General features: G+C 51.2%; 2 protein-coding genes across 7 annotated transcripts in view; both read right to left on the reverse strand.

Moving 5' to 3' along the window:
- Positions 1 to 25578, reverse strand: part of MEGF11 (multiple EGF like domains 11) — a 340206-nt gene that overhangs the window by 104309 nt on the left and 210319 nt on the right. The window lies entirely within an intron of this gene.
- Positions 21446 to 21829, reverse strand: LOC123643012 (UPF0235 protein C15orf40-like). Its single transcript, XM_045558604.1, has one exon. It carries the CDS (start codon positions 21824 to 21826, stop codon positions 21446 to 21448), a length of 381 nt encoding a protein of 126 aa, XP_045414560.1. The 5' UTR covers positions 21827 to 21829.

The following is a 25578-nucleotide window of genomic DNA, read 5'->3' on the forward strand; positions in this document are numbered from 1 at the left end:
AATTATGATGCAGCAAATTTACCCAACGGCCACGACTGAATTAATCAGGGTCTATTGATTGGGCCTGCAGAGTTATCCCACAGTTTCTGACAGTATCGATTTCCTGTTGGGAACAAATAAGAAAACACAAGTAGGGCAGACACAGCTGTCATCTCTGTGGTGCCCACGAGCCCTAAACTGGGCCCAGAAGCACCTGCCCTCTGCTCCCCCCCCCCCCCCAAACCCACAGCCGCCAAGGCCACCAGGCGGCAGGCTTCCCCCAGGAGCCCTGGGGAGGCCGGACATCCCCACGCTTGTTAGCTTCCCTGGAAGCAGGGACGGTGACTGACTGCGGGCCAGCCCTGGCACAGGGGACTCTGCAGGACCAGCCAGCAGGACTGGACTTTGTTTAGAATTTGTTTAAAATTCTGCTGCTGGATCAATGGGTGGAGATGAACTGCCATCTCACTGCCTTTTTGGAGTTAGAACCTTGGAGATTCTCCTCCCCTGCCCTGTCATTTTGCAGATAAGGAATTCAAGGCCCACAGAGGAACAGGATCTTGCCCAAGACAGCCCACGGAGTCAGTCGCTGCACAGCTGGGTTTGCAACTCAATCATCTGGCCTCCATGCTCTTTCCCACCCATGGGAAGCTGAACTGAGAGAGACAGGAGGGTAGGGACTGCTTTCGTTGTGTCTCTGCCCTCCACCGTGGGCACACCATCAGGCAGGGAAGCCTGGTGGTGCCGGAGTGGCCACGGGGAGCCAGCCCCACTGCCCTCAGCCCCACCCGGCACTCGGGCCCTGTGCTCACCTCTCCATTATCCTCCTCCAGGGCTTTAAGAGCTCAGGCCTCCCACCCCCAGCCCAGGTCTCCGGATGCCACATCTGCTCTTGATATCAACATGGCGACTTGTGTCACACACCTGCAATCCCAAGTCCTTGGGGACCCAGAGGGAGCCCCCATCTCCTGAGGGCCTTCTCTGTGCTGGAAACCTTATACACACAATCCAATCTCCACCACTCACGGAAGAGCAGACGTAGGAGGAAATTGAGGGCGAGAGAAAGTAACTTGCCACATCCCCATAGTGAATGCGGGGCAGAGATTTGAAGCTGGGCTGTCTTACTCATGATTCCTTTGCAGGAGGAAGAAAAGAAAGAAACCCAGGGGGGCATATAACAGTGGGGGCTGTATAGGATGTGTACAGTCTCATAACAACTCTGTGAAGCGCGCCAGACAGGACACCCTGTCAATAAACAGAAGAGTGAGACTTTGAACCTGGCAAAGCTGGGAAAGTCTGGGGAACGATCAAGAGTAGTTGAATCTGGATACAGACTGGCCTAGGCCAGCGAAGGGCAAAGAGGGATGGAGGCTGGAGGAATAGGTGGGGCCAGATCAATTTCAGGAGGAGAATCTGAATTCCCTCCTTGGAGCCAGTGAGAGTGGTCACAGGCTGTGAGCAGAGGAGGGCCATGGGCAGGTGGTAGTTCAGGGTTCATGATCTGATTATGATGAGCCTGAGCGGGAAGAGGCCAGAGGAAGCACAGAGATCATTAGAAAGTTATCACCATTGTCGAGGCACAAGCTAGCAAGACCTGGGGATGGGGGCAGGGGAGACGGGGCTGGGGAAGAGAGAAACATGAAGAGTTGAGTAGGGTGGACAGCACCTGCAGTAGTTTGACTGTGGGGCTCCTGGACTTTGCGTCAGATGACTGCTGTGTCAGTGCTTGGATTAGAGCCCATGCTAATCCACTATGGGCTAATTTTAACTTGATTACATCTGCAAAGATCCTATTTCCAAATAAGGTCACATTCACCGGCTCCAGGTGGACATTCATTTGGAGGGACACTATTTGATCCAGTACATGGGAGAGTTCTATATCTGCCTCATAGGGTGGCTCCTTCCTAGGGCTAAACGAGATTTGGTTATGTAAAACAACTGGCTTCCATTAACCCTCTTCCAAGCACAGAGTTTGCTCCAGAATGCCCAGCCAGGGGGCCTTTGAAAGACCATTTGGAAGGACAAATCCAGGAGGGAGAGTGATAGGCACCAAAAACTGCTTTGAGGTCCCCTGGGCACCCCAGGAGCAAGAACTGGGATTGCCCATCACTCAGCAAGTGTCCTGGGGAGGCATCTCCCACCCCCTTCTCATCATTCCCCAGCATGGAGATGTCAATTTCTGCAAGAGGCAAGTAAATTAAAACAGCTGAGAACTCTCTTCTTTCATCCTCATGGACTTCCTGTCAGCATCACAGCACCTACAGCAACCTGTAGCAAGTGACAGGGATGAACTATTAGGTCCAACAGCCCACTCCCGAGTAAATACCACCTGGAGATGTACACCTCATGGTTGCATTTCACCCAGAAGCTTCCTGTTACCAGCTCTAACCTAGTCAGTAATGTGCTGGTAAATGCTCAGCAACCAGGTCTTCAGAGAAAAGCAAAAAACAAAAACAAAAAACCCTGATTTGTAGCATTTGCCAATTTCCATGGTGTAAATACTCCTGCCATGGTCGATTTCAAGCTTATCAATATGAACTAACAAAACAGAGTTGACAAGAGATGTGCACATTTGGCTCTCATGAGGTCGTGCGAGGCAGCTCCAGAGCTCTACCACAAGGAGCCATACAGACGGGTCTACATAGGTCCCCCCTCTGTGCCCCAGCCAGCACCCTTTTGGATCAGTCACTTCTGCAGGGGTCATGAGTCAACTGGCATGAGCTTAGATGTTGCCAAATTCATTAATGGAGGAGGGTGTGGATCATTTGAGCAGCTGTGATGACGCAAAAGGTGCTCTGGGTTAGATCTGAATCCAGATTCTGCCACTTACTAGCTGTACACCCGGGCAAGTCATACATTCATCATTTATTCAATAGTTATTGAACATTCACTGTGATAGGGCAATGGGGAAATAAAGATGAAAACTATAAAATAGTCCCTGGGTCAAGAAACTCACAATCTGGTGAAGAGAGTCATAAAAATCATAATATCATGGAGTAGGTATCAGCATCCTCACCTATGCAAAGAGGGTAAGATGTCTACCCTGGAAAATTGAATGAGAACACGCATGGCAAGCTCCCAACACAAAACCTGGAACGCGGAGTAGGGGCTCAGCCAGTGTTTGACAAACATAGCAAAGCAAACCTGTGGCAGGTGAGCAGATTAATTTATTCAGCAAATGAACAGCACACACCTGCTGTGTAAGGTGCCACGCTAGGAGCCCTGGGGACTACAAAGTGGACATTGGGCTGTAGCCTCAGAGGATGATGGGAAGATCCCACCTTTCCCCCGCCCTGAATCTCTGCTCATCCACTGCTCATTTTCTTTCTCTACGCTACTGGGGGATGGGCTGGAAGGAGGGGGAAGCCCCTGGCAGATTCATCAGAGCCTGCCCAGCTGGGGTGGCCTGGTAGGAGATCACTGTCTTTGTGAGAGAAGAGGGATCCTTCCACATTTCTAGGTATCAAATCATAGAATGAGATGGGGCAAAGAATTTGCCGCTTATTTATAGAATTACCTTTTCCTTCTACTTAACTGGTTTTTAAAAAATCCACTTTTACTCAGCTTCGGTAATCACCACCATACGGCCAATCTTGTTTTAACTATATCATTGCCTCCTCTTCCCTCCTCCACCCCGTGTTGTTTTTTCTTTCAATGATCAATTAGGATCATTTACCAAAGAGGATTGGTTATTTGCTGCTCCCCCTTACTCCAGGTTTGCAAAATCACCTTCCTGTTGAGTACTGTTCCTACAATACTTGTGTGCTACCACCAGAGAGCAACAGGCTGCCTCATTTTCAGAGAATTCTGAGATCAGAATTACAACTCTGAATTTTCCAATTAACACAAAACAATTTGTCATTCTATTCTTAAAAAAAAAAAATGACTCTCCTTCCCATCCAGCCAATTTTTTTTCCTGGAAGCAAGGAGTTAAACAGAATTTAAACACAGTAACTCCTCTTAGCAACGCCCTTGACAACCTGCAACATTGACAAATTGTCTCTGATCCAAAATGCCTTCTTTTACAAAGCTTTCAGCTACAAAACCAAGCTGACAGCTGAATATCACCTTCAAAATGACAAGTTTAAATGAGTTATTATTTGTAAAGGGCTTAGAAGAGTGCCTAGCACACAGCAAGTGCTATACAAGTATTTGAAGTTTATTTTATTTTCTTTATTAAGAATGTAAATCCAACACTGCAGGAATTAGCAATGAATGAGTCTTCCTTACTCTGGTTTAATTATCTGCTCCCTGTGAATGGGGAGTGAATGCCCCTGGAGACAGGAAGTTGTCCCAAAGGTGGCCTAGCTTGGGCAGGGGCTGATTTCTCTTCCCCCTGACACCTCCAGCAGGGAACACCCCAACTCTCTGTGGTTCACGTGTGGTCACCAGACTCAGGGCTGAGGCAAACCTCCTAATTATAGGGGTGTTGGACAGGGGTCATCTCTTTCCTTTCCAAGTCAAGCCAAGAAGAGCTGCTGGAGAGGTGCAGCCGGAAGGAGGGCGATCGGTTAAATCATCATGAGCAGCAAAGGACAGAGGAGGGGAAGACGCCCAGGCCGTGCCCACTGGACCGCGATGGTCACCTGCACACAGACGGCAGCACGTCAGGCCTGGCGGAGATGGTCAGACTGACGGGCAGCCCTGGTGCCACCTCAGGGAACTGCTGGTGCCCTGGGTCCTTGGGACACTGTTATACTAATGACGGTAACAACAGTGACCACTGGTAACTGAGCACCTTCTGTGGGCCAAGCACGTTTCATCCTTAACACCTAAATGGGTATTACCATGCCCATCTTCCAGAAAGGAAAACTGACACTAAGAAGCAATAGGTGGCTCACTCCAGGTCGCACAGCTGGTTAAGTGAAGCAGCACCGTGGGGCTGGGTCTGTCAGCTGCCACGTCCCTCTCATAGCTGGTTTTTCTTACCATCAGCACTCAGGGTCCTCTGACCTCACCCAGCTGTGCCCTGCAGCAAAGGTAACATGTGTCTGGGCTCCTCCCCTTGGCCGTCCTCTCTGACCGCTCCCAGGGCTGGCCCGCACACAGCCGCCTGCTGGTTTCGGGAGGTGGGGGCAGAGTGGAGGGTGAACCCCAGGTGCCCACCCCGGGGCAGGGAGTGGAGACAGCAGACCCTGGTTCTAGCTGCCGAGGCCACCAGCAGCTGCTACCGTGTGTGACAGCGTGAGGGGGGAGTGTGCGGCTGGCGAGTGTGCCCCAGAGCACGTGAGTGTGAGAGCGTGCAGGCCTGTGTGCGTGTGCATGTGCGTGTGTGTGTGCATGTGCGTGTGTGTGTGTGCACGTGTGCATGTGTGTGTGTGTGTGTGTGCGTGTGTGTGTGCATGTGTGTGCGTGTGTGTGTGCGCGTGTGGTCAGGGAACAGCGCTGAGCGTGAGGCTAGAAGAGGAAGGGACCTTCACAGACGGAGTCAGGCGGATGCACAGAGTTACGGACACACTGAGACCAGAAGAAACACGTGGAGAGAAAGGCCCCAGAGAGGCCAGAACCACGCAGGATAAAGGGACATGGAGATCTGTGGAGAGGGAGGGACGAGAAACCGAGAGAGCCAGGTTGGGGACGAAAAACGTCGGAGAGACTTAGCAGAGAGGGTGAAGTCACCTGCATTTCCCTCTAGATGGCAGCCCTCTCAGATGGCTTTGGAGGGTCAGCCTAACAGGGAGACATGTCACCACAGCCCCAGGCCCGCAGGACTCTCTCTGGTTCCCAGTGGCCTTGGCCCTCGCAGGTGGCCGGGGAAAGAGAGAGGGACAAGGGGGAGACGCAAGCACACACTGGAGAGCGAGCGGATAGTTCTGGGGACAGGCCTATGCGTGGGAGCCTTGACCTACAGAGGGGCTCTCTGCCCCTCCCTGCCCAGCCCCCAGCCCCCACCCCCCGTTGCTCCAGAAGCCCCTGACAGCACCCCATCACCAAGCACCAACCCTGACATGACATCCTCCTTCTGCTGACCTAAGTCCAATTTACTTGGGAAAAAACTTTCCCTGGCATCCAAATCAAATCACAGGCAGGGAAGGGGGTTGAAAGGAACCAGGGGAAATAAATGTATTCAGCTAGTATATTTTTATTCCAATAAAACTTGATTCAATAACTCCCATGAATATTTCATTTGCAGGAGGCTGCCCCCTCCTGCGGCCCGTGCTGGTCTCAGGCCGATTTTGCTCTCCCTCCCCGTGTAGGGGCACAGGCCCCTGCTCCAGCCACCCACAGCTCTGAGAGAGGTCAGAGACGGCAGGCCACCTCTGGCCTCCCCGCGGTCACCAGACTAGCCCCTCAGGTCTGGCACTGTTTTAGGAACGGGGCAGTGCCGAGGACTTGGGATGGAGAACTGGGTTCCAGTGCTGACTGGCTGGGTGACCTCACCCTGTGAGCCTGGTTTTCCTGTCGCCATCCTGCAACGTTCTTATGGGGATCAATAAAGACACGATGTGAAATACTTCATGTACGTCAGTTATCATCATCCTTCCTGGGGACTGAGAGCCAAGGTATGGGTCACCCAAAACTTTAATCCCTCCAACAAGCCTACCTCCGTCTGGCTCCAGGCTCGTAAGCCACTGCTGTCCCTTTCCTCCAAGCTTTACCCACCCACGCCAGCCCAGGCCAGGGCACACTCAGTGAGCTCACGGAGGTGGGGTTGTCATGGGGCTGAAATGGGGAGAGGACAGCCGGCGGCTATTGTTTAATCGGCACAGGAGCACCACCCCCTCCCCCAGCTCAGGTCACCTGGGCCAGGTGTGTGCGACTGAGTCCACCCCCGGACGGCACCTGACCCAAGCCTGGGCAATCAGAACACCCATTCCCTGGTCACCGTGATCAATTCTGGGATGGGCACATGGCCCAGTGAGGCCAATGGGACTCAATCCTGGGACTTTTGCAGGAACAACTGGGTAAGACAGTGCTGTCTTCCCATTTGGGCTGTTAGGCTGGGAGCCGTGGACCTGGGGCTGCTGGTGTGCATCTCTGCTATTCTTGGGAAGAGAAGACTTGAGGTTGAGTCCAACACAAAGGAAAACAGAGCCAAGGTGCAGACAGACTACAGACATTGTCTGGGGCCCTGACGCCGCTGTGCCCAAAGCAGCAGCCACCTCTGTTCTTTCCGGTTACAAGAGGCAATAAAACCCCTTTTCTGTCTGAACCTTAGGTTGGGCTTCTGTCATTTGCAATTAAAAAATGCTGTTTAATGCCTGGGATCTGAAGCGTGTCTTTCCATTTCACTAATTAAGGCCTTCCTCCTCCCCAGGGAAGTGTGTGGGGAAAGAGGGGCATCAGGTTGGAAGCAATGGTGGGACTTCCTGCTGGCTGGTCCCAGACCCCCACCCCTGGAGGCACCTTTAAGAATTCCAGTGCCATCAGAGGACCCTGGTGTCCTGAGAACTCCCAGATCCTCTCAGGGCATTGGTTCAGGGCCCTACAGGGACAGCGTGGGGTCACCTGTCCCTACCTCACCTGCTGCTCTTGCCCCTCGATGTTGTCATCAATCAACCAATCCAATCAATCAACAACAGTGTAGTGGAAGAATGGGCTCAGGGCCAGGGAGCCGAGCCCCTCTGAGCCTCAGTTTCCCTGTCAGTGGGATTAGGGGGTTGGACAAGCTGAACCCAAACCCAGCTATAATACCTTTTATATTTATGAGTCTTTATTCCATTTTAGACACTTGGAGGAATAAACATAAAAAAAAGAACTCCATCCTTAACCCTACAATCTCTTTGGGAATAGGAGACATATGTATATAAACAAAATAAGGCCAAAGAAAATCAATAATGCTGTCCTCAAGGTGAAGTCTGAAGTAGAACAGAACTGGCCAGGGTGGTCTGCAAGCTCCTTCCTGGCTCTGAGAGTCTTCGAGAAGGAAAGAGGCTGTGTCTCAGGGATATAGAAATTCAGCAGCCAGTGTCCGGGGCTCCAGCCCTAGCTGTTTTCTACAGGAGATGCTGGGATCAGAGGAGATTCCCAGGTGGCCCTGCTCTTCCACGACGGCTTGGCAAAGTGTGGAACCAAGACCCGAGTGGGTTGGTGTGAGTTGGAAAACTCAGGAGGAGGCGGGGAGCAGAGAAGGAAGGGGGCACACGGTTACTCGTAGGAAGTTCCTTTCTGCCTTCTGTTCACTATTTCTTCCATTTGCAAGAGTTTGCAAATTTCAAAGTGGTTTCTGGCAAGAGAAAAAAATGCCTCTCCAGAGCCAGAGGATGCCTTGTAGCTGGACTGAGGGGACAGGGGAGTCCAGGAAAGGGCTGTCACTGGGAAGACGGGCCATGTGAGGGCTCCTAGGACAGCTGGGATGAAGGGCACGAGGAGGCTGGGTCCAGCCAGGCAGGCTGGGTCTGGAGGCTCAGGCAAGGTCCAGGATGAGGGCCAGGCAAGAGGTCGGATATAAAGACCTCTGCAATGAGAACAGAGTGCCACCCCAGCCCTGGGTCACAGATGGCAGGACCTGGACATGGTGGCAGGTGCCAGGACAGGTGAAAGGGCCTCAATCTGCTGATGATTCTGTCAGGTGTGCTCTCTGGGCCCCCATGTAAGGTACTGCAAGAGGGTGCCCAGTGGAGGGGGCACCCTTGGTTCACCTGTAAAGTGGGAGCCTTGGCTTGGGGGCCTCTGAGCTCCCTTGTAGTGCCGAGGGTCATGCCGAATGGTCTAAGGCAGCTACGTTTTGACCACACTGTTAGGTCTCAGACCTTTTTAAGAATCAGATGAAAACTGTGGACTGTCCCTACCAAAATGTGCATGTACACATGCATACATATAATTTCACACATAATTTCAAGGATTTCATGGTCCTACTATTGCCCAGCACATGGACTACAGGTTAAGAATTTCTGTTTGAAGTTCTAGGTCTCTTGGGCTCAGAGAAAAGCCCATGTGAAGATCCTGTTCTTCCACCACCCTCAGATAGAAGCCAGTGGCAGCTGCTGCTTGCACGGAATTTCAGGGTGCAGTAAGCTGCCCGTCAGTTCAGGGCCTGGGGCTGGAGCCTGCCTGGAATAAGCCCGGCTGTATCCACGAGAGCCTCTAAACATGGCCCTGCAGGGTGACCCAGTTTGTAGGAGGCATAGCTGGGGGCTGGAGACGGTAACCATGTGCCCGGGCCACATGCAGACACAGTGAAAAGGCGGATGAATGGGTGGTCAGGTGCGAGGAGGCTGGCCGAGGCGCCCTGCTGGAGAACACAAGGCATTTGTGTGGATTTGTAAGGCACTTTATGACTCCCTCGTAGCCAGCCTTTCTGAACGGAGACGCTTCTCAAAGACTCGCAACCCCAGTTGCAAAAGGCTTCTCTGTCTTTGCAGAGAAGTTCGCACAGATGCAAGTGGCCTCGGCGTGCCCACAAGCGTGTGCAGAAGAAAAGCCGCTGAATCAATGGGCTGGATTACAGACCCGGCCGCCGTGGGCAGATAATTGCTGCGAAGCTTCAGTTGCTCAGACCAAATGCCTTACCCTGCGCCGTCAGAGATTCCAATCGCAGGGGATTAAAACCAGCTGGGGGCTCGGCCCTGCAGAGAAAGGCCTGAGGCTGGGCCAGCAGCCAAGAAGGGGGGTGGGGATAGTGGGGGTCAGTCTGGAGGGTGAGAGGAGGATGAGGCTGTCCTTGGCCGGCTGAGGATGGAGGGATAGGAAAGGGCTGGGGCAGAGGGGATGGAGGTCCAGCAAAAACAAGGTGGGGGCTGGGCATGGTGGCTCACACCTGTAATCCTAGCACTCTGGGAGGCCAGGGCAGGAGGATCACTTGAGCCCAGGAGGTTGAGGTCGCAGTGAGCTATGATGACGCCACTGCACTCTACCCAGGGTGACAGAGTGAGCCTCTGTCTCAAACAAACAAACAAACAACTCCAAAACCAACAACCACAACAAGGACAAAAACAAAGAAAAACAGGGGCTGAGCAGCAGGGAAGGACTGCAGGCTCAGGGTGGGGAGCCCAGAGCAGAGTTGGGAACCAGACTCTGCATTTTGCTGACCCAGTCAGAGGTATCTTTTTATTTGTGTGTTTTTGTTTTTCTCTGCCTTTCTATAAATCATCATATCCCCACCAAGGTACTCAGTGTTAGAAACCCGGATATAGATTTCTGTGTCTTTCACCATGTGCACACGCGTTGTCAACCTAAAGGAAACAAAACTGAGGCAAGATTAATGTAAGTGGAGAGTTTATTTGGGCCAAGTTTGAGGACTGCAAGTCCTCCTGACTCAACTCCCCCTGAATATATGCTCCACCAGGGGTATCTGCACTCCTGGTGCCCAAGCCAAAGGCTGGGAGAATTTTAAGAGCCCCACGTTAGAGTTCAGGTGCTTTGGGGAGCAGAGCTGCCCGGAACAAATCCCCCCATGGGGGCAGCCCCACGTCTCTGGAACTCTGAACCTGCGGTCAGCCCTGGGGCTCCCGGGCCTGCCCACGCACATTCTCTCACCTGACCGTCACGGCAAGCCCGGGAGGTGGGGATGTCACCACTGGGGCCTCACAGGGGAGGACACCGAGGCTTGGAAAGAACTGACTTCCCCAACGTCACGCATCTGGCCAGGAGGGCCTCCACAAGCCCCAGGTTCCTTGTTTGGGAAACAGGTGCAGTAATACCTGCCTCACAGAAGTGATAACGGTCACTGGTATTTACTATGCATTGGGCATGTCATGGCACCGTTGCCAGAAGCTGTAAGGCTGGCGGTACGGCCCCATTTTGCAGATGTGGAAACTGTGGTTCAGAGAAGTGAAGTATTAATAACTTGCCCAAGCCACAATTTGAACCCTGGTAGATCTGGCTTTGGAGCTGATGGAAATGAAATGTGAAGGGGCTTTGGGAAGTGCCTTGTGGATGGCAGTCAGCAGTGCTGGGGCTGGGCAGGGGCGCTGCGGGGAGAGGAAGAAGCCAGCCCCTCGGCTCCTCCCAGCTCAGCTGAGCAAGGCCAGGGGTGACTTGGCCTTGCTGGAGGTGGCCTGGGCGCCTGCCTGGGCGGAGTGGGGCTGTGGTGTGTGTCGTTGGGGACAGTGTCGCAGGCCCCCTCCTGGCATCCAGCCCCCCACCACCCTGCTAATGGCCTGCAGGGGAAATCATCTGCAAGAGATCAAAGCCGGCCAGAGTAAGCCCCTCACTGGATAATGAAGATGAATCCCAGCCAGGTCTGCCCAGAAAGAACGTTAACTAAATGAAGATGGCAATTCAGTGACTGTGGAGTTTGTATCAGGGCCAAATTGAACTCTCTCTTCCAGCAAGTAGATGCAGAACCTGGGCCGGTGCCCAAGAAAGGGGAAACACACACACACATTCTCTCCCCAGCTTCTCCCACAATTCCTGGCCACGGGCAGCCACCTCAGGAGGGGCTGGTCCCATGCTGGCTCCCGGGTGGGGACCTCCACCTGGCTCACTCTAGCTGGCTCATTAAGACTCCCGCATGCCCCCAGCACATCAGTCGGCCTAGAGGCACTGACTGAGGGGTGGAGCAGGGATGGAGACAGCTCAAATGGGAGGGTCTTGGTGCAACAGGGTCCACTGGGACACCTGTCTTTACTCTGAAGACAAGAGTAGCACAGTGGAGTCAGACCTGGGCTCAAGTCCCAGCTCCTACAAGCCTATGTGACCTTGAATCTCCAAGCCTCAATTTCTTAATCTATAAAGTGGGAATGATACTGCAACCTGCCACCTAGATCCATGGCTGGTAGTGCTGTGTGTGTCATTGCTGCACTGTGCCTCCTTTGCCCTGCAGGCTTCTCAGAATGTTCCCCCATCCCTCAGCTCCTTCAGGCTCCCCAGAAACCAAGGGCTTGCAGATCTAAGCTTCTGTGAACTTCTGACCCAGGCCCCGGCACCTGCTTTCCATGCTCTGGGGACCTACCTCTCTAAACCCTAATGATGGGGAATTCCTGGCCCACCTATTTCCCGCAGGCGATAATCAACTGCAATGCCTCCCAGCTGCGCAGACGGACCACTTGGAAGGAGAGAAGAGTGGGGGAGTCAGGAGAGATAGGCCCAACCAGCATCAGTCAGGAAATCTGGGGCCAGTGGTTCCTCACCCTGGTTGCACAGAAGAATCACCTGGGGAACTTTAACTATGTCAGTGCCAAGGCCCCCTCCAGATCGTGATTCAGATCTCTAGGGGTGGGGCCTGGACAGGGGATTCCGCCCCCCGCCACCAAAGCTCCCCAGGTGATTCCACTTGCAGCCAGTGTGCAGACCTGTCTAGAGACAGTTTTGTTTGTTTTTTTTTTTTTTTGAGACAGAGTCTCTGTTGCCCGGGCTAGAGTGCCATGGCATCACCCTAGCTCACAGCAACCTCAAACTCCTGGACTCAAGCAATCCTCCTGCCTCAGCTTCCCGAGTAGCTGGGACTATAGGCATGCACCACCATGCCTGGCTAATTTTTTCTCTCTATATATTTTTAGCTGTCCATATAATTTCTTTCTATTTTTAGTAGAGACAGGGGGTCTTGCTCTTGTTCAGGCTGGTCTCCAACTCCTGAGCTCAAACAATCCACCCCTCTCTGCCTCCCAGAGTGCTAGGATTACAGGCGTGAGCCACCATGCCAGGCCCAGGCCGGAGAAAGGCTTTTGGAATTTGCATGTGCATAAGAATCACCTGGGAGGTCTTGTTAAAATTCAAATTGATTCAGGGTGGTCTGGGGTGGGGCCTGAGAGTCTATGGCTAACAAGCTCCGGGTGATGCTGCCACTGTGGTCAGGAGACCCACTTTGAGTAGCACTGCCCTGATGAGGGGACCACGGCTTTATCCTCTTTATTCATTGTCAGCCCTGAGGCTTCTCCGTGAACCACTTGTCAAATTAATGCCCCTCATAACTGAGACCCCCGTGGATGTGGGGCCTGGTGACCTGTGTTGAAATCCTAGCTTTACTGCCGTAGCTCTGTGGATCGGGCAAGGTGCCTAACTGTGGCCTCGGTATCCGCACCTGTAAAATAAGTGTGTCCTTACTGCCCCTAGAGCCTGACAGGGCCAGTGGGAGAATAGAGTGGCCTCATTTACATGAAATGTAACTTGAAAATTTCTTTTTCTTCTTTTCCCTGCCACTGAAGGATGCATGTCCCAGTGACGTCTCGGTGCCTCTGATCTGGCTGATTACCCTCAGCCACCCTCGTGCCCCAGCACCCTGACAGTCCTGAGATCCAGTGTGCACTGGACACTAGTTGTGGCCGCCCTCCTGGAACTCCCGCCCAGCTCCAGAGGGCCAGGCCAGCCAGCAGGCTCGCTCGGAAACAAGCACACCTACGGATTTACAGACACACATAGACTCAGAAGACCTGGGTTCGGATCTTGACTTTGCCCCTTCCAGGCCCCGGCTGAGTCCACACTCAGGCTGCTGGCAGCCCTTGTAAGCCCTCAGATCACCCTCTTCTGGGCTGTGCTGGGCTGTGGCGCCCGAGCCCCAGTGTCCTCTGCCAGCAGACAGCACCCCACGCAGGCAGGTGGGCCCGATGAGGAGGCAAGACCACCTGGAACTCATTCCGCTCCAACACTGTGAACCTGCCACCTGCTGGGACAGTGGGGGCCACACATCCTCCTGTCCACAGTGGCAGAGCCCCAGCTCCTCCCTCTGCCCCTCTGGGGGTCTGCCTCCCTGTTCTGTCACACCCCGTCTCTGGGCCACAACCCAGGCAGTAACTCAGGACCACCTGGTGAGTTCAGAGATTCAGATTGAGCAGGTCTTGAGTGGGGATGGCAAGAATCTGTCTTTTCTTTCAAAACTCCTGATGGTGCTGAAGCGTGGTCAGGGCTGAGAGCCCAGTGCCCTCTTCTCCCCCGGCCTAACGTCCACTAGAGAACACTGGGCTGCGAATCAGAAACCCCAGGCTGCAAAATGCGGACAGCGAAGACAACTGTGTTGGAGGACTATTCAGGGTCAAAAAAGATCAGGGGTGGAAAAACACTCTGAAAAGATGGATGTAGCACACAAATGCAAGGTGCTCTGACAACTGTGCACCCACCAGCATCCTCCCAGAGTCCCTGCCTCAGGCACTTCCCAGGCTCTCTCTGAGCCTGAAGTGTCTCCCCTGACAGTGCTGGCTCCCCCTGCTGGCTGCACCTCGCCCTTGCAGCGGGATCTCTCCTTCCCGCCCTCCACTCACCTCAGTTCCCAGTGCACACCCCATGTTTTCCCACCCCATGCCTTGCTAGAGCTGTAACCTCCGCGTGGGCTGCTCTTCCTCCCTTCTCAGGTTCAAAGCTCATCCATCCTTCCAGAGCCACCTCAACGGCACCTTCTCCAGGAAGATGGCTCTGACTGTGCCAGCCTCTTCCTGGCAGCCCCTGCTGTACCTAGCACAGACCCTGGCACATAATACGGTCCAATAAAGGTCTTTTGTAACACAGAAAACATTTGCCCTTGCTAGAAAGCCAACAAATGCAAATTAACACGACACGGAGGTCCTATTTTACACTTGCCAAATTAGCAATTGAGAGAAACAAATGATGACATGCACCACTGACAATGTCGTGCTGCAAATGGCACACACATTACTGATAATGTTGAAAGTCGGAATGATCATTCTGGAAAGCAATACGGCAATATATATCACGGGTTATAAAAATGCTCATTCACTCTGACCCAGTAATCCCACTTGTAATACTGTATCCGAAGGAAATCATTCACAAGAATAAGAAGTGTTATATATGCATGAAGATATTCATTTCAACATTATAATAGCCCCAAATGGAAAGCAACCTAAACGTTCAACAATAGGGGAATTGTTAAGTAAATTATGGTATATAAACTCAACAAACTATTATGCAGCCATTTAAAATATTTATGAAAACTACATTATATGGAAAAAAACGCTTATAGTAAAAAAAGGTGAAATCAAAAACTCAGAATGTAAAATTACATGTACATTCTAACTGTATAATAAAAATGAAGGCATGCTGACAAGGGTCAGAAGGGACAATGTAAAAATGAAATTAATTATTGGATTAGGTGGTAGGACTAGATGTGATTTATTTCTATTTTTAAACATTTCCTGTAATTTTGTTATAATGCCATTTCACAACACAAAAGTTAGGTAGCCAAATAATAAATGTTTGTCAAACAAATACAAGGAGAGAGAGGGGAGGGGAGAAGGCTGATGTTTGGGGGGCTCTGGATCCTGCCCCGACCCTATCCAAGAGCATCTTGGCTGAGATTCCCTGTGGTCCGAAGAAACAGCGGGATTCCGGGTGGAGCTGAGCCTCAGAGAGGTGTGGCCAGGCAAACACAATTGCCCTGTCTTTTTGGGTATTCCCAAATGATTCTGGGTACTTTTGTGAGGGTGGATTTTCTCAGAGTCTCCCAGAAGCCCTACAGGGTACCCATGGCGGGTGAGCCAGGGAGGGCTGCAGAGGAAGTTCAAGTTCAAGGGGCTGATGGCGTTTGAGGTCTTCCCTGCTGGGGCCTTACCCACGGGAGACAGGCCGTTCCTGGATAAGGAATGAGACACCTTTCTCCCCACACCGACCCGTCCTGACCTCTAAGCCATGAGAAACTACATATCTTGAGTGCCTGACACAGTCCCAGTTTTCACCTGCTGGCCTGGCACAATTGTTAATAGCCCCTTTGTCTCAAAATTGTCCCAGTCGGGACATGGTTGTGTTACTCAAATCTCTTTAGAGCAGGAAAAGAGGAGAGAAAAGCTGCTTCGGTGACTGACGAACAGTGGTGGTGGGGGGGTCTTTCTCCTGGACCCCCAGCCCAGAGATGACAAGTAATGTTCTAGGTGGGCACTGCGTCACCTGCCCCGCATGGCATAGCTCCCATGAGTTGTCTCTGTCCCCCAATCGGCCCCGGGGACATCTGTGCCTTCCTCCTCCCCTCCCAGGCCTTCCTCCTCTCTCACTGCTCTGCTAACATCAACGCCCCTCCTGGGGTTCCTGCTTGCACCGTGTGTCCTCCCCGGCCTTCTGGGCTGAGCTGTCCCTTTCTCTGCCCTGACCCTCTCCCTCCTGGTAACAGAGACTTTCAGTTTTAATCAAGTATTCCTCCCTGTCTCCCTGGCTCACCCTCTGCTGAGCCAGTGGAACTCTTTTCTCCATTCCTGGGAACATTTTTCACCCGTCCTTTCTCCAACCAATGTTATCTCAGCGCTAAGCGGGACCATAATTCTGCCCGATGTCATGGGAATTCTCAGCAATCTATTGCTTCTGACAGTGACAAAGTACTTCAGGCTCAGAAACCTGAGCACACACTCACAGATAAATTCAAGCACGCCTTCTCACGCACACATACCACACATCTGTGATATGTGTGCTACGCACACAACATGGCACAATGGCAGGTAGTTACATGACTTGTCTGGAACATGCCACATTCCCACATCACACACACTACATACATATCAAAAACTTCACATGTAATACCCACCTGTCATGGACTCATGCTATGCAAACAACATACACGACATATCCCGTGTATGTTGTATACATGCCTCAAACTACACATCCATTATGCACCTCAGTTGCACATCACACACACACACACACACACGCACACCCTCATACACAGGCTTTGGGGCACCTGTGGAGTTAAGATCCTGCTTAGGGAAAAATGCTCAATTCTTACCACAGAAGCCACGTCCCCCACCAAGCTGCACAAGGAGCAAGGAACATTCATTACTGCTAATGAGCATTACATGCCTAATTAATTCCCAGGCTTGGTCTGAGGATCCAGCCTGGGGCCTAATTTCCATTCAGGGAAAAATAAGTGGAAATGTAAAAGGGCTCACGCACTGGGTTAGTCGGACTTAGGGCCGTCTTGCACTTGCCCATCCTGTCCCCAAGCCCAGGCCATTGGACTTACCGGCCCAATATGAGAAAAGCAAATACCTTGTCTAAGTGGAGAAAAGCTGGGTTTCCTTTCTGACCACCCTTGTGAAGCATCAGGACCAAATCCTCAAAGGTAGGCTCTGTGTTCTACCCAAGTAAAGGTCCCTTCACTTTTGCATGAAGAACAGCCCATTCTCGGTACCCACCAGTTAACATCTGATATGTTCCAGTGCATGTCCCTGGATGTGTGGGGGGGATTTGCCTATTTGTGCACAGCTGGGACCTTCTGTGCCCAGGCTGGTTTCCCTCCATCAGACACAGCATAGACTATGCAAGCCTGTTGCCTTGGGAAGAGAAGGTCTGGGTGAAGAGTTAGCAAGCTTGAGGTCCTCCTTGTAAATATCACTTTGAGATCACCACATTGGCCCTCACTGAGCCCAGGTTGGGGTTCTACCTCAACCCAGCATGCCACCACCACCAGATCAGAGATGCTATGCAGGATAACGGTTTGCCATTCCAAGAGAAGTACTGCCACCTCATTCAGGAATTTGCACAGGGGTGGGTGCGAGGGAGGGGGAGTGAAGACCACAGGGGAAAGGCAGTGAGGAAGAGTGGTGGAAAGCTGAGCCTGACCTGGACCCAAATCCATGCATATTCTGCCACCAATTAAGTGTGTGACCTTGGGCAACTACTTATCTTCTCTGGGCCTCAGTTTCCAAATGCATACAATGGGATAATAATAGTTCATGCCTGCTATGGTTTGAATGTGCCTCTCAAAAGTTCATGTGTTGGAACATAATCCCTCTGCCCTCATGAATGGATTAATGTCACTATCACAGGAGTGGGTTCATCATCGTGGGAGTGGCTTTGTTCTAGAAGCAAGCTGCCTCTGGCTCTCTTGCCCTCTAAGCACGTGGTGCCCTTTGCCATGTCAGGATGCAGGAACAACACCCTTCCCAGAGGCAGTGTCATGCTTTGGACTTCCCAGTCTCCAGAACCATGAGCTAAATACATCCCTATTTTGTAAATAAATTACCCAGTCTGTGGTACTCAGGTACAGCAATAGAAAACAGACTATGACAGAAAATTGGTACTGAGAAGTGGGGCTGTTGCTATGACAGATACCTGAAAATGTGGAAGTGGCTTTGGAGCTGGGTAATGGGTGGAGGCTGGGACTGTTTTGAAGTGAATGCTGGGAATAGCCTGTACTGCCGTGAACAGAGCAGTCGGGTGGTTCTGGTGAGAGCAAACAAAGGGGAGAAGACTGGGGCAGTCTGGAACTTCTTAGAGATGACTTCAGTGGTTGTGATCGGAATGTTGATAGAACTACGGATGCTAAAGGGCATTCTGATGAAGTCTGAGATGGAACTGAGGAACAAGGTACTGGAAGCCGGAGCAAAGGCCATCCTTGTTACAAAGTAGCAAAGAACCTGGGGAAACTGTGTCCATGCTGAAGTCTTTATGGAAGGCAGAATTTAAGAGTGACAACCTAGGACATCTGCTGGAAGAAATATCTAAGCTCCAAAGCGTGCAGTCTGCTGCACGCCTACTTTTAACTGATTACAGTAAAATAAGAGAGGGAAGAGATGATTTAAAAACAGAATTTATAATTAACAGGGAAGCAGAGCAGAAAGATTTGGAAAATTTGTGGCCTGGTCATGCAAAGAGAAGACCTGAAGTTTGTGGCGTGCTATGGTTTGAATGTGTTCCCCCAAAGTTCACGTGATGAAGGCTTAATCCCTCTGCCCTCCTGAATGGATTAATATGGCCATCACAGGAATGGGTTCATATCATGGGAGTGGCTTTGTTATAAAAATGAGCTCTCCCTGGCTCACTTGCCCTCTTGCCATGTGACGCCCTCTGCCACGTTATGATGCAGCAGGGAGGGCCTTGCCGGCTGCCAGTGCCATGCTTTGGACTTTCCAGCCTCCAGAAACACAAGCTAAATACAAGTCTCTTCTTTATGAATTACCCAGTCTGTGGCATTCTGTTACAGCAACAGAAAACAGACCGACAATCCCTCAGGAGACTGTTGCGTAGTTTAAGTGAGCTGATGCACACAGGGTATGTGGCAAAATGCCTGGCACACGGTGAGAGCTCCATAAGTAGTAGTATGGTAGTTGTTTTATTGTTACTATATTATTATTATTTCTTCTGGTACTACTACTACTACTGCCCCTCCAATATTCCTGTGGTGTTGAGACTCCTCAGTGTGCTATTTAACGCTCTGTGCAACGTGGCCTCACTTGCATATTCAACCTTTATTTCTCCAACACTGCCTTCCTGCAGGCTGATACCCCACACTTATTCCCACGTCCGTGCCTTTGCACGTGAGGTCCCCTGGCCTGGAGGCCCTTCCTCCTTTGTCTCGCCAAATTTTATTTCTCCGTCAAAGCCCAAGCTCTCATCCAACTTCTGCCACGAACCACTGCCTCCAACGGCTCATACTGAGGTCCCTCCATGTGCATTTCAATGGTGTTTATGATGACGATAAAATGTTTTAAACATAGGAAAAGTCATGAAATGCACCCATGTATCTACCACTTGGATTAAAAGAGAAAAGACAGATCGCAATACCACTGACGTCTCCTTTCCTTCTTGGAGGTGACTGGCATCCTGAATGTGACATTTATCCCTGTCGTGAGTATCTTTCTGTTTTTACCACATATATACCCACTATTAGTATGTATTATAGTTGTACATGTTTTTAAGCTCGACATATATGTATGGAACCCGCGGCAGATGCTTTGTGTGCTCTGTGCCATGTCCCCTCAGCCCCCCTGCTTCCCGCACAGCTGTGGGGACCGCTCAGGGCGCCCCGCCAGTGGCCCACTTCAGCCCTGTGGCCTCCCTGCTTCCCTGCTGTGGGCTCTCTCCAGGATCCCAGGCGGCTGCTCAGTCTGTGCAGGCACAGCTGGAAGGGCCCGGAGCAAGCCCGGGGCCACCCTCAACCAGTAGGGGACAGGAGCCCGTGATAACTGCCCCTTGTTCCTCCCTCAGAGGCCCTTTCTCACGTGCATGCAGCATGGGCCTGAGCCCCAGCTGCCACAGCAGTGACCTGCTCCACAACGCACCTTTTTCTGGCTTTCCCCCTCCCTGTGCTCTCTTCCCGCTCCTTTGTTCTCCTTCCCGAGATAACCCCCAAAGGAGCTCCCTGCACGCGGGCTCTGCTTTCAGGGAACCCACGCGAAGGCAGTGTTGCTTTTGCTCTCCACGCAGCTTTGGAGAATTACCCACGTTGTTCCACGTAGCTCTATCTCATTCACCCTCACTGCCACGCAGTATTGCACGGAATGAGGTCTGAACAGACATCCCCTTAACGATGGACATCTGTGTTGCCTCCAATGCCTCCATTCCAGTGCTGCGGTGAACATTCCTGCCCGTGTTTTCCGACAGCCCTAGTGTTTTCTACTGGCTCTGTGACACCACGTCACACCCCGCCTTGAGTGCCACTTCATGTTTGGAGTCCGTGTCTCCCTAGCTAAAGGCAAGCCCTGGGAGGCAGCAGGAGGAAGGGGGTGGAGAGACAAATTAATTCGCCACATACCCTCAGGGGAGAGCTGGTAAACTTCAGTGCAGGCTGAACTCAGCGTGGGACCCAGCCTGGTACCACTGTCTACTCTCAAATGACTACTCATCACTCATGCGGTGAGTTCCCACGTGCCAGGCACATCAAATGGGACGACAGGCCGCTGTCAACTTCCCCTTCCCCTTCTCTAACTCCTCCCTGCATCTTGTTCTTCTCCCTCTTTCTTTCTTTCCTGCTTCTCTGGGGGTCCTCCTAGGCCCCAGGGACCTCTGCAGAGAGGGGAGCATGAGGTAGAGGCTGCCTGGGCCCCCTTCCTGGCCCATCTGCTATCCTTGCCAGCAATAACCTGTGCTATTTCTTTTTTTTTTCCCCCAATGTAAAAATGTATTTATTATTAGCTTTTGAAACCTTAATATAAATGTGATTTCTGATAGACTTTTACAAATACTGAAAATAGCTTCCGGGTCCCCTTTCTTCTTCTAAGGATCTTTGCAGATGCTTAAGAACTACTGGATTTGATGATCACACGTTATCACGGAGGAAGAACATTCAGTGACATAATTCATATTAAATTACAAGTCTTGATTATTCTTACTTTTTCACAAAATGTTCAATATAGTCTTTGAAAGATGGAAAAAACATTTTTTTTTTTGCATTTAGATAAGCATCTTAAAATATAAGGGAAGACTACAAAGCAGTGTGGCAGGTTTTACTCTGTCACTTGTGAACTGGATTAAGGCAATCCCCAGAATTCCAGAACTGTTGTGGAGATGTTATCATTTTCATTTACAATCAGGACAAACTGCATTCAGCAAGGAGTCAAGGGATCTGAGTTCCAGCTGCCATCGTGCACGGTATGACCTCGAATAAGTCTCTTGACTCCTGGATATCAGAGGCCCCATCACCGAATGAAAAGTGCTAGATCAGGTCATCTTGAATACCCTGTCCAGCTCTGTTACTGTGCAATGCCATGAAATCAGAGTCACATGTTCCAGGCTGTTTGGGGTCAGGGATTTTAGAACCTATGTAATAATGTACAGTACTTTTCAAATTTCTACTTTTTTGAATCTTATTTAAATATATGCATACTTTTCCATTTTCTTCTGTGCATTTAAATATATTTTCCAATTTAACACACTCTTTGTCATTAGCAATAAAAAAGCTCCCCAATGATGCATTTCTCATTTCTTGCTTTTATTTCTTTTTGGCTTCTTTTTTGAACTCCTCCAAGATCTCGTCTGGATTTGTGGAGGCCGAAAGTTTCACCACCTTTTCACAAGATTTACCACCCTTCTCCAAAACCACATCACTCTTGCTGAGCTCTAAGACCTTGGAAAGATACGGACAGAGCTCAGCATCAGCCTCGCCCTCTGATGGAGGCGCTGCAATAGCTACGTTTCCGGCTTCTGCTGTCAAATCTGTTAGAGCATTTTGTTTGGAGAAGGGTTTTGCATGGATGGCTGTGGTGGCACAACCTTTAGGATCAACTGCCACAGGAGCTAAGGGAGAAAGTGGTCTCTCTGGTTCCTTGCTCTGGCTCTTACCCTTGTGTGTCACACCAGCCTTCTTAGGCATCTCAGCGCAAGAAGGGTATTTAGCAGAGGCCCAAGTGCCTGGTGCTGCCCCAAGCCACAGCATCCGGCCTGGGGAGGCACGGGGCAGGGCGGCTCCATGCCAGAAGGACCCCCTGCACCTGCCAACCTGAGCTATTTCTTAGAATGACATGCTGGTAATGACACGTTAACCTGCACGCAGGTGGTCTGCAAGCAGCAGCTCCAGCTTCTTGCTGCTGGTCAGGTCTGGGTGCTGCTGGGGGTGGGCAATGGGGAGACGGTCCTAGCAGCATCCAGCCCTCCAACCACACCTGCCTGCTCTGGGAAGGCCCCCGACTCCCCCAGGCACCAAATCCTATAGCATTTGGCATTTCTCATACTTGCCATGAGTCAGTGAATCGATGAGCATTTATTGAACACCTACTATAGTCAGGGGATAAACTAACACACTGTCTGCCAAAGTAAGCTTGTTGGTTTTCATATCTGAGGTCTGCTGCTTTCTTAGTGGATGACTTCAGGCATGTGACTTAACCTCTCTTTGCCTCAGTTTCCCTAGCTGTAGAACAGGGATAAGAACAGCCCCTGCCTCATAGGGTTGCTGTGAGTCAAAAGTAGCAATCACGGGTAAGTATGTGTAGAACAGTGCCTGGTGCTCCTTGAGGGTTAGTATTGTAGCCTGGAAGTTCTCTCATCCCCATCATGGGTGGGGTGGGGTGAGGGGAGGGGGAAACAAAGAGGCTCTCAAACTCAGGAAGCTGACAGCTCTCCCCCATTCTGGGTGCCCTCTGGAGGCAGGACTTTATTTCCCTGATTAGACTAGATTTTTCCCTGAGGTGGGAATGAAAGAAAACTATCTTCCTTATCAGACGAAGTGTCTCCGGTGGTAGGAAGAGTGTCCTCAGCCTGGCTGCTGCCCCCGTGTCTAACCCAGGGCCCCCTCCTGGAGCCAAGGGCAGGTGATAGGGACAAGGACAGGAGGCACCCTCCACCCTGACATCCCCAGGGCCACATGATACCTGCAAGTTTGAATAATTAACAGGAACTGTAAAAACAACTGGTTGCAACATTCAAAAAATTCTTTTTATTATCAGCAAATGGTAGCACTTACCAAAGCAGTTTTATATGTAATAAAACTTTTTTATTGTTTCAGTCTTGGCTTGGAGAGGCAGAAAAGGAGACAAGCCCAGAACCAGGGAGAGCAAAGAGAGGAGTAATTAATAAGATTAATAATGGAAACTTCCTGAGAATGTTAGCAATGATAAACCGAGCACACACCTGGCTTCTCTTCAAAGATGGGGTGACAGGGAGAAGTGGAATTTCTGAGCACAGGTTTGGGGAGATGTTTACACTCTGGTGTGGAGGAAAGAGCAGGGCTCAGGGGAGAGCTGGATGCTTCTCCTGGTTTTGCTATTAGACCATGGGCATGTCAATTCTCTGCCTCTGAGCCTCAGTTTTCTCCTCTGTAAAATGGGGAGGGATGTTTAGGGAATGATCCTCCAAGTCCCCTCAGTGGCTAAGGCTTTGCATCTTTGTGTTGTTAAAATCCATTTTTCACTCTTTCCTTTTCTTTAACCCTGGGGACAAGTAGATTATAGTTTGTTCAGCCTTTAGTTTAACCAAGATGTTTCAAGTACATCCCATCAAAACATGGGAGCTATGCCAGGAGAATATATTGTCTCCATTTTACAGATGAGAAAACTGAGGCCAGGATGAGCTCGGTCCCCAATGCTTCAGTTACAACTACTAACAGCCCAAGGTCACACCTATTATGGAACATATACCAGGCTGAACCCCAGTTCTGCCTCCAAGGCCTGTGTTCTTCCTACCACATGATGCAGTTTCTCAGAGCAGATGATGGGAAATCGAGCCAAGTTCACGAAGTCAATCACCTGGGTCTCGCTGGCACCTGTGCTGGGCAGCACGTGGATCCAAAGCAGGCAGGGGTGGTGGGGTGTGGGGTGTGAAGGTGGGAAGAGAAATGAGAGCACTAAGGAGGGCTTGGTTTAACCCTTCAGCACCTGCGGGGCTTCACCGCTCACTCAGGGCCACGCTCCTGCCGGTACGGTTTAGAAAACATTTCCTAAACTGGGGTCCCCAGCCCAGCAGCACTCGCGTGAGTATCTCTGTGAGCTTGTTGTGGAATTGTAGTGCCTCAGGCTCCACCTCAGCCCTACTGAATCAGAAACGAATGATAAATGGGTGCATTTTATACAAGGTAATGAGGTGGCTACCCAGGTGATAGAATTTTAGGGATGCCACGATGTATTACTCCGCTGGAAAACATCTCCCTTAGCAGAGGTAAGGAGAGAGAGAAGCTTCCATTCCACAGTGAGGAGGCCAAGGAGGATAACTGTCCCCGGAGCAGGCCCACAGTGACCCACGCCCTCCGAGCGGGGCTGGGGAGGCTTTGCTCAGAGCAGGTTTCCACGGCTGAGGATGAGACGGTGTTTCTTTCTTTCTTTTTTTTTTTTTTTTTTTTGAGACAGAGTCTCACTCTGTTGCCCAGACTAGAGTGCCGTGGCGTCAGCCTAGCTCACAGCAACCTCAAACTCCTGGGCTCAAGCGATCCTACTGCCTCAGCCTCCCGAGTAGCTGGGACTACAGGCATGTGCCACCATGCCTAGCTAATTTTTTCTATGTATATTTTTAGCTGTCCAGATCATTTCTTTATTTTTAGTAGAGACGGGGGTCTCGCTCTCGCTTAGGCTGGTCTCGAACTCCTGATCTCAAGCGATCCTCCCGCCTCGGCCTCCCAGAGTGCTAGGATTACAGGCGTGAGCCACCGCGCCCGGCCAAGACGGTGTTTCTTGTCTCAGCCTGACTCCAGCCTGCAAGCCAAATCTCTGAAGGGCAGAGGGCAGAGTGGACCTGTGTTTTGCCTTTCTAATGTGCTAAGCACTGAGTTAGACATTTTGCTTTCCTCGTTTCATTTAGTTCTCACAAATGAAAGGTAGGCGGTGTTATTTGATAGGTGAGGAAACAGACCCCGTGAGTCGAGCAGGCTGCCGAGCTTACTCAAGCTGCACTAAGTGGCTGCGCCAGGGTTCGAGTTTAAACCCAGGTCTTGATGACTTCAAACCCCCACGCCTGCTCTCTCCACAGCGGCTAGGAAGCTGGCACTGCCCCAAAGACTGGCACCTTTAGGGCGGGCAGAGCTCAGCCACCTGGCTGAGGGTTTTTTTTTTGAGACAGAGTCTTACTCTCTTGCCTGGGCTAGAGTGAGTGCCGTGGCGTCAGCCTAGCTCACAGCAACCTCAAACTCCTGGGCTCAAGTGATTCTTCTGCCTCAGCCTCCCGTGTAGCTGGGACTACAGGCATGCGCCACCATGCCCGGCTAATTTTTTCTATTTTTAGTTGTTTGGCTAATTTCTTTCTATTTTGAGTAGAGACGGGGGTCTTGCTCTTGCTCAGGCTGGTCTCGAACTCCTGAGCTCAAGCAATCCTCCCACCTCGGCCTCCCAGAGTGCTAGGATTATAGGCATGAGCCACCGCACCAGGCCCTTGGCTGAGGGTTCTGAGCCGGGTCAGGTGGAGATGGGGTGACAGTCACCCTTCTCCGATCTCTACCTGGCAGCAAACCATCCCAAGTGTCAGTTAAAGTTCCGGAGCTGCCGGTCTTTCAACGTTCACTGGGGTTTAACGAATGATAATGCCACATGTGCTATCAGAGGGGCTCACAGTCCAACAAGGGAGACAGCTACAACCCAGCTGAAACAGTTACTGATGGCAGGCAGTAGGTGGCTACGTACCAAAGTGAGTGGTTTAGTGACTCAG

Source organism: Lemur catta, chromosome 1 (genome assembly GCF_020740605.2).
Source record: "Lemur catta isolate mLemCat1 chromosome 1, mLemCat1.pri, whole genome shotgun sequence".
In the NCBI taxonomy this organism is placed as follows: domain Eukaryota; kingdom Metazoa; phylum Chordata; class Mammalia; order Primates; family Lemuridae; genus Lemur; species Lemur catta.

Coding starts and splice junctions, on each gene's coding strand:
- LOC123643012 (XM_045558604.1), bottom strand. CDS start 21,826: ATGCCTAAGAAGGCTGGTGTGACACACAAGGGTAAGAGCCAGAGCAAG.